Raw genomic sequence first — 16,534 nt, 5'->3', positions numbered from 1 at the left:
TACATTAGTATATTTAATCATATATATAATTATAATGAAAATTAATTGCACAAATGCTGCAATAGATATCGTTCCGTCAGCATTTATAGTACGTGAAATTGCTTGTTTTCTCTTCGCTTTTTGCAATTTTTATGCAATCTACAGTTCTATACTGCTGCTCTTCAGGAAATGCGGAGAAGATCATGCTTTGTCTATGCTTCAACTTTGTGGTTGTTCCATTTTCTTCACGGATCTTACAACCTCTCATACTTTTCTGTGTATAAGTTTATCATATAATTTCCAACAGGAAAAAATAGCCATTGACAAAAGTGTCACGTTCGCAATAACAAGTCTAGAATTCTCTGTTATTATGACATATCGGATTTATCGGCGAATATTAAACAATTTTAATAGTAAATAACTTATTTTATTTCTTTTTTTTCATGAACTGAAATCAAAACTGAATTGCACTTTGTATGACTGCAACGCTTAAGAAAGAAACAGAAGATTATTTCATAATTTTTTTTCGCGTTTATTATTAATTACATATATAAATTAGAGCAGTTAAGATATGAGCTAATTACGCTGTAAGTGTTATATTATTTCGTCGTTTAGCTTTTACAATCTGTACAATATATTAACATTTTTATTCTTTTAATATTTGGGGAAATACGAGGAAAATCTGAAAAAAGTAAAAAAAAATTGTAAATAATAATAATAAGAAAATCTCATTACTACTTTTATATTTTGCATTCTGTACGAGTGCAACTATAAAACGTGACAGGATACGGTCGTAAATATGTTGAATTTTTAATCTTGTAATGCGGATCATAATACGGATTATTGTGTTTGATCAAACACGTGAAAAATATAAATTGCATTTAATGAACGCATTGACGTGTCTCTGACGTAAAGTACATATAATTTTGCTGTCAATTTATAACTAATGCGTAAAGATCAGTTTTCTGATCATTCGTACAGAGTATTCAATGTTATTGTTAATCGAGCATTTAATCATTTCTCTATAATAATAATAATAATATTTGCATAATTTAAAATATAAAATTCTTTAAATATAACGAACAAAATCTTATTTAAGTGTAACAAGGTATACTTCAGAAATTTTTGGTCTTCTGTAATTATTAGATTTTTTAATCATTAAATATGATAATAATAATTGCAATTGTTAATCTATGTTGTCAGCTTCAGATTCCTATTAAATCATTATCTACTTACGTCGGTGTATTAAAAAGCAATCCTTTAATAGTGTTAATCTACATCTCTATTGTATTATGAATGAATGTATGACGTACAAACTAATTCACATCATTCATAACTATGAAAAGTTCTGAAAAACAATAATAGATAAGATTTTCTTATCATTGCGATTTATCAGTACGGAGAACACAATAATTTTATCTTAACAAACCCATTTGTAGATAAATTCAGACATACGATGAGAATGCTCTTCCGGGATGTCATCTCATCAAAGTTGCAAGTTAAAATGGCATTTCCTTACTTCTATCATGCAACAATATGATAATGTCATCTGTGCTCAGCTCATTAGTATTTTGATAATAGCTTGAAATTTAAATGGCAGTGTATACTTTGTTCGAATTCTAAGCAGATTTTCCGATCTAGATTATGCTTTCATTTTCTTTTTTTTATAATTATTATTGTACACCTTTCCTAATTCGCAAGTCGTTGTTTGTCGTCTGACACAATGTTAATTAATTTTATTTCTCGGTAAAAAATCAAAATATCAATACGGCATTTACATTCTAGCGATGAACCGAGGAACGTACTATCGTTTGCAAACTTTAAATATTTCAGATAGTCGACTGACAATAGTAAAATTGAATTATCCTTTATCAATAAAAGTAAAATTATCAATAAAAATCCCACACTTATACGTACAATCTTTTAATTTTTTAAAGAAAATAATAAAATACGTGATGAGAATAACAAATGTAAAAAGATGACTAAGCCCCTTTGTCAAATGTTACTAATATTGATCCGTGCTCTTCTGAATGGGGACTTTGATCTTCCGATAACGCTGTTCTCATGCATCGTGAATGTCTTCTTTTGATCGTATAGTGGAAAAAGGGAAGAAAGACCGCGAGAAGAGGGAGTAAGACGAAAAGGGACGCAGCGTCGTCGGTCAATGGCGGCGGCCGCTGCCCGCTGCCGTGGCTTTTAACTCAGTTGGTCTCGAACCGTCATAGCGAGTGCGGCATATAGCGAGAGAGGGAGGTGTCAAGCGGCTATTTTGTCTCCCCCACCGTGTTGTTTCTACCGGTGCTTTGTTATCGGAGCACAATCCGGTGCATCTCAAAATCGCAACGCTTTGCGCGCCGCTCGGGAGTGCGTCGCGACACGTGCAGCCGTACAGATCGAGTGTGGTGCTGTCATCATCGATCATCTTCATCGTGCGTTTTAGAGCAGAGATTGAGATGCGCTGCGTTGCATCTCAAGGCTAGTTCGGTGTCCGGGAAAGTTTCTCCAACGGTGCATAAAGAAGTTCGCGTGAAATTACGAGCGCGCTAGACGATGTAAGACCGTACATTAAAATTACTCTTTTTCTTTTTTTCTTTGTTACAAGGAAACGCGCCAGGAAGATAATCCAAAATAAGGTTTTGTTATACAAAAATTTTGCTATATAAAAGAATAGAATTTTTAGAGGGATGTCCTCGTAAAAAAAAGGTTAAAATAAATTTTCTGTATCAATTCATCATTCTCTTTTACTTTGTTATCGGAACTTTTCATTGCATGGGGTATGCATAATTCAAACTTTGGTAAAAAAAAAAAAAAAAATTTACATGACTACATCTTTTGAAAGATTTTGTATGAATGTGAATAAATTATGAGCGTGAAAAAAAGTGTTACGAGTAATATAAAAGTTTTGTGTATAATCGTGTATAACAAATTAAAATCAACAGTCGATTGGAAACTTTTGCACTGTTTGTACTGTCTTATAAAACACTAATTTGCAAGTCAGTGTACTGCACACTTATAATTTATATGCTTGCTTTCTTGTTTCATATGTTAATTTTGCATTACATTAAATTCTTACGACGTATAATCTTTTTTTGAAAAGTCATTGTCATTCAGTATTATATGCTAATGTATATTTTTGAAAAAATTACGTTTTTAACGTTCTTATATAATATTCCGTGTAAGTGTTTTTTGCCCACGTAAATAAATCTCTACTCTAATAAAAATTAATGGGCCATGTAAATCATACATAATTATCACGATTGATTGTTTTACATGTTGTACAATTTATATTGTGATAAAAGAATTAGTGCTGAAATTGCAAACAGGCTTATATCTGAACGGATGAAAAAATGAAATTCATACATGCTGTAAAAATGTAATAATTTCTCTTTTTTTTCTCTTGTTGTTCTCTTGTGTCTTTCATATTATCAAATATTTTCTGTTACTTTCCACAAATGGTATAAAATCATCATAAAACTTGTCTGAATACTTATTGTCTAAATCATTCGTAGACATTGAGAAAATAAATATTTACATACATATAAGTTCGCTACTAAATCAAACATGTTTTGAAAATAATCTATATATATATATATGTATGTTAAGATTAATTTCTTCTCTTTCCTAAGTAATATATTTGAAATATATAAAACACTGGTGAGAAAAGCGAAGTGCATTGCATTATACGAATAATATTGCAGGCAGTGATAATAAATATCGTTCGTCCTTTACTTTCGTGGACACAATAATATTGACCTTCGAAACAACACACCTAAAGATCGGGACGAATTCGGATTGACATTCGAGAAAGAAAACGTGAAAATAATCTCGTTAAAAAATGACGCTTGAGGGAAATTGCTCGACGCATGAAGACACCAACCAAGTTTTGTTCCACCCTAGGAAAAATTCGATGGTGCGGCTGCAGATCGTGCCAGTGCAGCCGAAAACTATCACGCATTTGCCGAAGAGACCACCAGTCGATTTGGCATTCACCGATCTCGCCTATAAGGTTCGAGAAGGTCGCAAAAATAGTGAGTACATATTTTCCATTTAATACTTTAATTTGCAAAAAATTTTGGTCAAAACAGCATACGCCTTTCCTGTTTGTTAATTAATATACGTATTAGGTATTCTCGATTTTAATCAACAAGGATACGACTAAAGAATAATATAATTTAATTGGTCATAAAATTTGTGTTGAGAAAATTAATTAAATGTATCTTTTTTATTAGATATCTCTATTATTGTTGTACTATACATACACTAAAATAACTTAATATTTTCACAATTCAATATACAACAAGAAGCGTTACACGTGGTGATATCATATCATTTTTGATAAAATTTTGGTGAACTTTAGAATTTGAACTTTACTTTATAAATGGTTACATCATTGTTTAAATAAAGACGATACACACATTCTATATTCTATTCTCATAATGCTGGTTACAACATGCCATTGTGCTGACGTTCGAAGAATCAAAGATAATTCTTTGCTCTATGACATGGAACACTAATTGCATAAAATTCGCCAATTCATTTATAACTCTTAATTATGTTTTATGTGGGTATAAAATTTCAGGATCAATTTCTCAATATTTATCATACAGATATCGTTAATTAAATTGCATAAAAATAATTTTAATTAATGTAATCAAACTGTTGTAATTTAATGAAGGTTCTCTATTTTTATATTTCGATTTGAAACTTTTATACTCTTGGCACACATGTGGCTAACATACTTCAGGTTTGTGGTAATTAGATAGGTTTTATGTGGTTAGCTACAAGGCAAAAGTATAAAATTTTAATAAAAAATAGGCAATAACTGTTGGCAAGAAATGTAAAAAGAAACTAATGATCAGAGCTAGCACAATACTTAAAATCTAATCGATTAAGTATTATATGTGATATGTACGTAGTGATGTAGTTAGAAAAAGTAGTAATTGTATGACAAAAAAATCGCAATAATCACAGAAATTGCATCGTAAATCGCATGGTATGCCAATCGTCCTTGAACTGCATTCCACAGCGAATATTATTCGAATTCAACACGTGGTCAAATCATTTGAAAGAGATTTTATATTCACTTGAGTTCTTATACTTGTTTTTCATAATGGTTCATAAATATATGTGACTTATATAGAGATAATTTCCTAACGCTTAAAAACATGCGGAAATATGTTTTTATTAACGTGTATCTTTTAAATATACATGTACTTGAAAAGATATTATGCATACATTATCATATATTATTTACTTCCGCGTATTAATCAACTTAATATAAGTACCTATTGCAAGATTTTCGATGGAACACTCAATATTAAATATTATAATATCAATATACATCAAATATACATCAAAAATTGCATGCACAAGATAAATAGAACTAATAGAAATGATATAAATTGTATATTTATATATTTTCGTTATTTAAAAAAATAGAAAAATTTTTGACAAGTATCTGATGTCAAATCTAATCATTTTCTTTATATCGTAGTGTGTTTTCTACTTATATTTTTATAAAATGCAAAATTTAAAAATTTTTTGTTATGCTAAAATTATTTATCAAATTCAGTAAAATTGTAATTTACTTTATATTACGTGCACAAAGAATTTTCAATCGTAAACCATCCACTGCTCAAGCATAATAATTTATTGCTGGATTGGATCTACAATTAGAAATACTAATCAAAGTTTTATCTTACACTTACTAATAGTGTTGCTAATTGCGAGCGATAATAAATCTTCCACGAATCGAATTATATTTTTTACGATTATTTATGTAATAAAATAATTTTAGGTACTATTATTGTATGATTATTCAATCGCTAGGATTGACAATCACCAGTCTTTATTCTTTCTCGATTCTATTTTTTTCTTTTTTCCCTGCCTGAGATTTATATTTCCGAATATGGCAATTTTAAAATTAACTACATATATACTTCTTTTTCTGTATCTTAAGATATGGAGTAGCAGAATACATTATGGATTAAAAATTTTTTACAACAAAACTATGCATGAGTTATGTTTTCTATAACAAGATACAGCAATGAGATATTATTTAGCTTAGTTTGCAAGTGATATTTTCATGATATGATTGTCTTTTAGATATCGAATTATTGTGATATTATTTTGCATTTATATTTTTCATGTAAAATATGTCCGGATATTAATAGTAGATACATTTACAATTTAAAAGCACTGTCAGAATTGTGAATCATACGTGTCTTTTGCTTAAGAATTGCCAATGAATTTGTACACGCTTTTTGCTTTATTTTTGTTAGTCCTTGCACGCGAAAACCAGTCGTTAACTACCCCAGACGTATCGGTCGTTGTCACGCGCGATAAATGCTTGCAAACTGGTTTCCGATGACATTGACCACCGAGTGAAAGTGCACGCTCGCGTGCCAATTGAGAGGAAGAAATGTATTTCCGCGGCTCCGTAATGGCATGCAACGGACGCTCTGTGAATACATTTCTGGGCACTCTTATCAAAATGTAATGTGGATGGTACGCGTGATAACGTAGTTTAAGCGCCGCATGATACATTCCTGAATCATTGGTCCGTGTTTTTTTTCAATATAAGTTTATTTAAGAAATTTTTTTCAACGGATAAATATTTTTTAATAAATAATTCAGACACAAACTAATAATATCATCTGTTATACCTAGTGTTAACGTATTGTGCTCTTTCTCTCTTTCTCTCTCTCTCTCTCTCTCTCTCTCTCTCTCTCTCTCTCTCTATATATATATATATATATATATATATATATATATATATATATATATTAGAACAATAATTTAAAACGGAACATAAAGTAAAAACGCAAAGTAAAATAATAAAAAAGATACTCTCGTATCAACTATGTACCCCACACTCTGGACTAATCAATTTTCTATAACTGCCTTTGTATCGCGGTCAAACTATTTGCGATATATGACATTTACCTCATGGAGATATACACACCATAAACTATGCAGTATGCAGTATATTTCGATTATTTATAGATGTGACGCTGTTTCTTTTTTTCTTTTTATAATTCGCGTGGAATTCTTCCCTCTTCTAAAAAAGACATGTTATTTATATATTGTTGCCTCTTTCCCGAGATGCTGATTGATTGTCTCGATGTCTTGTTGTCAAGTGCGTTATTGGGACTTGCTTCGCACATGTCGTCTGTACCTGTCAAATTTCCACAGTTTATGTGACAACTTGTAAAAAAATTAAATTAAAGAAAAGTTAAAAAAATTAAAGAAAACAAAAAACAGGAAAAGAGAGATAAAAAAAGATACATGTATTATATACGCATGTATTGTATATGATGAACCTATGTATAAACTTTTCTCATGATATTAAATGTATATTTAATAAGTAATTTATATTTGTGTAATTAATAGAAAAAAGAAGGAGAAGGGATATAATGTTAAATAAAGAAAGAGAAAGAAAGAAAAAAAAAGATGCTTTCTTAAAGCCAACCGTAAATATTAAAATTAAATATTCAACAATCAATTAGCATTGCGAAAAAGAAACTTTAACGCTTAACTTTAAAACATACACAATAATAACCATACAACACAATATAAACATACATAAAATAAATAGCGTGCTTGTAGCGCGCGCTTAAAATATTCTAATGTAATAAAAATCATCTTTTGCAAATGATATTTTTAAATTACAAACATATAAGAAAATTGTATTATAGAATTAAGTTGCATATATTTGTTGGATGTTATTAATATTTTATTATAAAATTAGGCTTGTTTTTTACTTTTTATATATTAATTCAATAATTCTAATTTGATGTTTTCATTTGTAAGATAATTAATTGACGTATATATACATACATATATACATATTATATACATACATATATATATATTATATATTTTATATATATACATATATATATATACTCTGTTTTTGCAAATAATTTGAATTATGATCCGGTTTGATTGCGCATCACAGCGGATAATATCAATAATCGCAATTTTGCAAGAAGGTCGATTATGACATAACACATCTGATACAAAATGTGTTAATTATATGTTACATCGATTTATAATCTTTGAGCTGACAAATACGCAGCTCAAAGCTTAATTAATTTAATAATTATGTAAACGCTTAGTATATATAGACAAGTCGGTCACATTATTTAAAAGATTTTAAAGAATAAATTTTTTCAAGAAAAATATTACAACGGATTATATTTCTCTTTGTAAGCATTACGAAATATGCACTTGACTCTCGACATACAGTCAACAAAGAAATATATAATATCTCGAGCGGTGTAAATATTATCGAGGAGTCTTTGTTCCTTCTTATCATAGCTTTCAAGCATTCAGTAAATTGTTCCACTTATTATATAGTATGATAAAACTTCGTTTCACCGGTACCGACACTGGTCACGAATCGTTACGTTTTACTTTAAGATATTTACTCGAGAATGAATTAGCATTTTTTATGGATAATTTCGAAAAATTAAATTGATTATTTTACAGCCTGAAAAGCGAAAGAATTTAAAAGAATGCTATGTCTGATAAATCACAAAATGAGAAAATAATGACCTATGTGCAGTACTCTGAATGTCAAAATTAAAATATTTTATTCCATAATGCATTTTGCTGTCGTGCAATATCTTCGTTGAAAAAGTAGGAAATTAACTCTAGTGGCCTTGATGTAGCGTTTAAAAGTCGAGAGATACAGGTGAACACGTAATCCTGGATTATTATGTTATTCTAGTAATGCTACCTTACAGATAGGCTTCCGTAATAAACTCATTTTGCTGCCAAGCATAGATAGAATTTTAATACGAAATGACAGCATACTTTTTTCTTTATTTCGTATCAGTGACGCAAGCGTACTATATATGTATCTCGGCTTTCAGATCAAAATTACACAACTAGCAATAAATTCAACAAAAAATACAATATAATATAATGCATAACAGGTTACTAGAAGACTTTACTGCAGGCACAGACGCGAATTACAAACAATAATTATTGTCGGTGTTTGAATAAAGATCTGTGATACTTCTATTAAATGATTCTCGATGATCGTGATACACGTAGTGGATATTTGTTCATGGATACATAAATGTTTTAATATTCTTATCTTGTAGGATGTTTTATCTCGAAAATCACTGAATGCCATCGCTTGATATACCAAATATTTTCATATTTTTAGTAATTGACTAGTTTTATTTATTTATCTAAAAAAATGTGCGTAAGATATATATTATCATGTATCTTTGATAAAAAAAAAATATTTGATTGGATAAACTTACTCATGCGTATAGTACTTGAGAAGCTGTACTTTTTTTAAAGAAAACACTGATTACTATAAACTGATAAATTGATGCCAATTTGACCAGATATCACGATACATGTGGAAAAGACGAGCTGCATTTCGGTTTACATTTACGTGTTGTAAAGAAATGTAATAGACATCGAACATGCTTTTCTCAACTTAAAGAGTGAAATACATTATCTATTTAGGTTAATAATATGACCTACATCCTCTTTGCATGCCTGAACGATGCATTGATGTGATGTACGCAATAATGAAATATCGAACAATAATTATATGTCCTATTATTCTTCTCTTTTATATTCTATTACTATTTCAGTATGTTACTATTAAAGCATCATTTTTTCATTCCATAAAACTTTATATCTCATTGTTTCATCTACGTGATATCTACGCAATAAAATATGAATTAGTCAATCATAAAGCGACATTCTTATCGAATATCCTTGCTCACAATCATTTTTCTTTCAGTCATTAAAATGTTTATCAACAATGTATAAAAATAGTAACAAGTTAAAAGCGCAGCATGCACGCAGAATGTGTTTGATAATTTCAAACTGATAATTTCAACTTTGCCTTGTTTTGACACGTTTTTTACTCTCCCTTCGCAATACTCATTATATTAGCGAAATGTTCTAAGTCACTTTTTGAAATAAAGATTTCTACAAAATATTAAAAAAAAATTTTAATCTTTAAAATAATTATATTATATTCTCTGAAGAAGTTAACAGATTATTTAGGAACAATTTCGTATTTCTTTTGATTATCATAAATTTTACATTAAAATCATTGTTATTACACAAGACAGATGAAATACGATTCCTGCCTACGGCAAGTATTACGATATACTTTTACGCGATTATGGTGCAGCGTTTCGATATGACGTGAAGTATTATTGCGCTATTCAGAAGATTGCAAAATTAAATGAAGAAAGTTCAGTATGGCCTCATGAGGACAAATAAACGGGGATAAGATTTTGAGATCTCTTCGTCTGTCTGACTTCTTCTCTCTTTCTATTTCTTTGACTCTTGCTATTTTATTTACATCAACAGATACATGCGAATAAAGACACACCCACATAAACACACACACACACACACACACACACACACACATACACACGTGTACGTACATTTCACTACTATCTTGCATACACGGAGTGAGCAACCGGAGTAATTTAAACGCTGTAAGCCATCGTGTATGTCATAGCAAGATTTTTACAATCCTTAGTTTGCGTAATTCAACGCGCAGCCTCCTTTACGTTCGAAATTGACAAACTTAATTCGCTTCTCTCTCTCTCTTTCTCTTCATAGATTCAAGTTAAAGGATTATTCCTTTATGATCTACAGTATTACATTCTGCGTATATGGCTAATCAATAGCACGCAATGATGCAATTAGTGGCACGTGAACTTTGACTCAGATGTGGGAGTAAGAGATTTACATAGCATTTTTCAAGTCACAAGGAAGTAGTACCATCATTCTAAAATTTTGAAGAATAAAATTGTGGCAGAATATGCGCAGCAATATCGAACAAAACTTAAAATATTTTAATATAAATTAATATATAATTATATATACATATAACGTAATTTTCGACGTAATATATAATAGTTTTTATGACTTTATAATATAATCTTGTAACGTGTATATAAATCTTTCTGGAGCGTACATAAATCTTGTTTTTTATTTTTCTTCATATAATGTATAATAATAAAAAAAAATGTATTTTAAGATACATAGCAATCGGTACCAATAACGTGAAATAGTATGCGATGTATGTTGGAATATTTTTTTTTGACATTGTCTATATTGTCCTAACTCTGCACTTGCTTTCTTTTACTTCTCAAACACATGGAATACACTCAAGCAATGCCTACTAATTAATTCACACGCAATAATACAAAGTATTTATTTAAATTATATTAATTATATCAAACCTTCTTTGTTATTGACAAAACAATCATTAATGTATTATGTACAAGTAATTACTTCGAGTAATCTGTTTCTCAAAAAAATATAGAATAAAGTATTTATATGTTTTATAAATACTTTTTTGAAACAAATCATTCTCTTTTCATACGATAATGCAATATAATTATAATATATATGTACTAATTGTATTATATATGTACAGATATGTATTAAAAGATACGTAAATATTAGATAATGTGATAAAAATTAAAGTATGAAAAAAGTATTAGACCAAGAAATATAAAAGTTGAAATATTAATTATATATATAAATTATAATAATATTAATCATATATATATATATATATATATATATATATATATATATATATATATATATCAATTATAAACGTAAATATATAATAATTCTTTTCCACAAAATAACTCAGTTTTCTTTTCTTTTCTTTATTTAATTAATAAAAGTTGTTACTTAATATATAATTGTAAATAATATAAATTTGTGTTAAATAGATTTGCAATAATTTATAGTCCATAATATTTACATTTTTGTAATTTTGTATGTAAGGCAACACTAATTAATTATATATTAAAAAGCAATTACATATAGACATATATATAAAAAGCAATTATATATATATATGAGATCAATGTGTGTTATATATAACTATAATAGTCACGATCACACATAATATTCATGCAATAAACATTTATCATTAGGTGATAAACTATCGTAGCTGGAAATTATCTAACAAAAAGGAATAAATTCATATTAACTTCATATATGAATAAATACTAGATATTGTAGAATTGTGCACTTCCTGTTGATGAAAAGCTAAACGAAGAAAAATGTTATCGAAATCATTCGAAATAGAAATGTTATACGATAATTAATATTATAATTAACAAAAATAACGCTTTATTTGTCACATAATCTAAAACATTAAATAGCACAGTATCTCTCCTAACAAAAAATGTATTATAAAGATTTTTCTATAAAGGCATGTAGTAACATAATAAACGAATATGAGGAAATTATATAACGCGTGAAGAGATATTTTAAATATAAAAATATCTCGATAATCTCATCAAAAATTGAAATTTTTTAAAAATAATTACTATGCTAATTATAGTAGTCGACTGCGCAATTTCAAAAAATATATTTAATATTTAGTAACCTTTCAGTTTACCTATTATTTTTATTAATTGATCTACAATCTTAGGACTTTTGTACACGATTTTAATTGGTTTATATAAAGCTGATTGAAACTGGTTCACCTTGAGTTGAAAGAAAAAACGTTATATTATGTCATTATGATTTTATGCATTCTCACGTTTGGTTCGCAAATATTTGCGTACATAGTAAGCAATGGGATGGTTAGAAGGTACTCTTATGGATGACATACATGACAATGAAGATACTTATCTTTGTCAGGGAATGTTAAATTAGCACTTTACGTGCATACGTTCTTATAGCAAAACGTAATCATTAACATGAAACATATATGAATGCAAAACATTTCTTTAAATAATTATTTCAATGTTATTGCTTTGATACAAAATACTTCGTACGAATTTATCGATTGATAAGAATAAATGGCACCTTTCGTTATCTTGTAACTAAATACTATAATAATAACAAATAAAAAAAGTCTTATAATATTTTGAGTTTTTAAAATATTCTTTAACTAATCTTTATTTACTATAATTAAAAATTTATAATGTCAATTTTTAAAACATAATACATTATAATAATTTAAAAATATTCAATTTTTATTTAGAAATCGAGTTGCAGCCTTTCATCTATTATATGACAATAAAGCTAATATTCTTAATATCCACTTTTGTATTAAATCCACTTTTATTATTTGAATTTATGATGAATATAGTAAAGTTTTAAAGTTAAAGAATAATCTGCTCTATTTTTAGTACAGAACTCATTGTTTCACTAATTATATAGTTTATGACGTGAGAAATAATATTTAAAAGTCTTGCGGTTAACAATATATTGACGTTATTTTTTTTTTCTTGGAACAAACGTTGCAAAAGTAATTTAATTTTTTATTTAGATCAAATGTTTCTGATTAGATTGCGATTGCTAAAGCGCCATTCAACTTATGTACCTATAATTTTGAAACAAGAACAGCAGTGAAATCAAGATACTTTATAAAACCGGGAGGTCAAGTTATACGACACTCGTGCGACCTAAAACAGTCAGATTCTTATATACTTATCGCAGCTGACGCATATTACGTTAGTTGAATATTGATAACTTTGTTTTATTCTATATTATTTTGCTTATTAATACTTATACAAATAGAAAATTTTTTCTACTTTATAACTAAAAAATTATATTTGGTTGATGCTAATTTTTGAAAAAGTTGTTTTTGTTTGATTTTTATTTGCAAGAAATAAAATATAATTTTTGATAGAGAGAATAACAGAAATTAACAATAAATATATCAGTTTGAAGGAAATGTTATGGATTATTAAATTTAAAATGGATTAAGTTTCAAATATATTAAAATATTTTTTATATAACACAGATGGGGAATACAAATATTTTACATTCCATATTGGATGATGTAAAACATTTTTTTTCAATGTATCTCCAAATTTAATATTTTAATAAAGATATCTTTTCCGCATATATTTTAATTTAAATTTAAGATATTTATTAAAGTACCCCTTTAACGTACACAAAATGTATAAAATAAATACTAAACATTTATTGATTTAATCAAAAAAACTTTCATATTTTTTAATTAAATGATATGCATAATAAATGAGGTTTTTTTTATTTTTGAATTAATTTTAATATTAAAAAATGGAATTTTAAGAAAGAAACGTTACATAAATTTTTATAATTAAAAGATATATAAATATATAAATTACAAATATATGTATGTATATGCCTACATTTGCTAATTTTTATCAAAAACAATCTTAATTGCTCTTTACGTTTTTTATTAATGTATAAATTATTTTACGATAAAATTCATTAACAATCGTTTAAAATGACTTTACTTTTTATGGCCTGCAACAACGAGCTCATCAATTAAAATTGTTCTTCCGGCCTTGTGGCTATGAGTCACACAAGCAATGCTATATAACGTGCAAATATAATATAGTGTGTTATGTTAGTGTTGTATGGTCTTATTCTGGACTTTGGCCTGCTCTCTTTGTCCGATATCTCCAACGTTATGTATCGATGAAAAAGCAGATGTTATACTTATGCCATCTCGGTACGACGGTCAATTTTAATAAATATGACTCATCGTTTATATTAATCATTTAAAAAAACATTTAATTCTAACTAGTCAGTAAGTGTTTATTCGAGAGTATCATCGATATATTTAATTACTTGCCTCTTGACATATATAAGCTTTAAGCTTGTTGTTTACGAGATAAATAAAACATTTTAATTCAAAAAAATTCATTAACTAAATATATAGCTTTTATTTGTTATATATTTTTTTTATGCAGTTGTATTATTTCTTAATAAATATTTATTTAAAAGCAGTCTCAATATATATTTAATTTTTTATTTTACACATTCCACCAAAAATATTTTTTGCAAGAGGAGATTAATTTAGTTTTAGTATATGAGACTGTTATAGCAGATACATTTCACACAATTTTATTCGATTTTTAGATATAAAAACGATTCTCAAATCCGTCAGCGGCAGACTGCGATCCAGCGAGTTGACAGCTATTATGGGCCCTTCTGGTGCGGGAAAGTCGACGCTCCTAAACATCCTCACCGGATACAAGTGAGTCAACAAGTGTTTATGAAACTTTTACGATACAGTTGTTATTAATAAAATTATGTGTACTAGTGCATTTACGCATATATTCTAATGTGTTAATATAGCTATTATTAACAATAGAGAATACGATAAAGAATAATGCAGTAGCACAAAAAAAAATCATTGTCGTGCATAGTTTAAATGAAATATAATTTATGCGAATTAATATTATACATTATCTGTTTTCTATTATTAATTATTAGCTTGCAATATATATAATGTGTTTTGCAACTGACGTATATATTTTTTTATTCATATAAATGAGTTGGTAATAATTAACAGATATAAGACCACTTATATATATTAATTCTAAACTGTGTAAGTATTTTATGTCCGTACATGCTCTAATTTTTTACTTTATTACTTTACTTACTTTATTATTTTGGTATATTGCCGTAAACTCTATTTAAAAAAAAGTCACGAGAATTAAGTCATTCGAAAATGATGAATCATAAATCACTTACGCAATATCTTCCAAAACTATTTTCGTCAATTTACAATTTAATTATTTAATCACATTTAATCGTAATCATATTGTCTATCGAATATCGATTATAATGCAATTTATTGCAATGTAATGCTATAAAATGTATTCACTTGAAGAATTCTTAATTTTCAAAGATTTATCATCGAAAGATCGAATATTTAAATAAAATTCAACCAGAGATTCTGTGCATAGTTTATCGGAATATCAATCTTTCCAAATATAGCACGAAGAATTTCATCGGAACTCGCGTTTACTTAAAATTTACGTCATATTATTAGCCGAAACACCAAGTATGGTAGATATTTCCTGCGTGAAATTCTCATGTCTGTCGCTCATACATCAACAAACAGATATGACATACATGAAGAAAAACGTCAATAACGTTCGTGCGTACGTTTTTTTTTCCTTTCTCTCTGCGAAAATTGGCACTTTGACTTTAAAGTTTGCGACACGATACTAAAATGCCTTAGGTATTCGTGTGAATCTGTATGTGTGCATTACCATAAACCGGCCGCGCTGCGGCAAGATTTCGTCGTGCGTACGCATCTCGGTATGGTGACCCATCGCCGCACTTTCAGTTTTTATCCAAATGGTTTCGCTTTCTTCGCCATACAGCGCGATCTCACTTTCTTCGACGAAATACGAGTCTCACTTTCTTCGTGTTTTTGTGTCATTACGAAACTGCTCCGAAATAAGAATATTCCGTCGACGATTTAAGTTGAGGAATTAATTAAAAAGTTATATTTTTATGCCACATATACATACGATCAAAATATGTGTGTGTGTGTGTGTGTGTGTGTGTGTGTGTATCACAATTAATTAATTGTTTTCCATATAATTTAATTAAACGATATTAAAATCGCTTTGCGAGAGTATTTTATTGAATAAGCTGACAAAGCACTGAGTGTACACTTTCTACTTCAATGTATTGTCATCGGTTGGTTAGCTACGAAATATTTTTGTTGGCGAAACAATCTATTCAGATTTTTTTGAAAAGTCTGAAAGAGTTATGTATAAATCGTTGCAGA

General features: G+C 28.2%; 1 protein-coding gene across 4 annotated transcripts in view; it reads left to right on the top strand.

Moving 5' to 3' along the window:
* The window catches only part of LOC140668322 (ATP-binding cassette subfamily G member 4), a 30,408-nt gene that overhangs the window by 6,062 nt on the left and 7,812 nt on the right, over window positions 1-16,534 (top strand). Inside the window, exons 1-3 of one of the 4 annotated variants that reach the window (XM_072897237.1) lie at window positions 2,182-2,531; window positions 3,678-4,007; window positions 14,866-14,983. In XM_072897237.1, coding sequence (XP_072753338.1) covers window positions 3,815-4,007; window positions 14,866-14,983 — 311 coding nt within the window. In that variant the 5' untranslated portion in view covers window positions 2,182-2,531; window positions 3,678-3,814. Of the gene's footprint in view, window positions 1-2,181; window positions 2,683-3,677; window positions 4,008-14,865; window positions 14,984-16,534 lie in introns of those variants that run through there. The other 3 variants (XM_072897235.1, XM_072897236.1, XM_072897238.1) reach the window with 3 other exon arrangements.

This window comes from Anoplolepis gracilipes, chromosome 8 (genome assembly GCF_047496725.1).
Source record: "Anoplolepis gracilipes chromosome 8, ASM4749672v1, whole genome shotgun sequence".
Taxonomy (NCBI): Eukaryota; Metazoa; Arthropoda; class Insecta; order Hymenoptera; family Formicidae; genus Anoplolepis; species Anoplolepis gracilipes.
The sequence above is the reverse complement of the archived record's forward strand: the minus strand, read 5'-3'. Positions and strand labels throughout refer to the sequence as shown.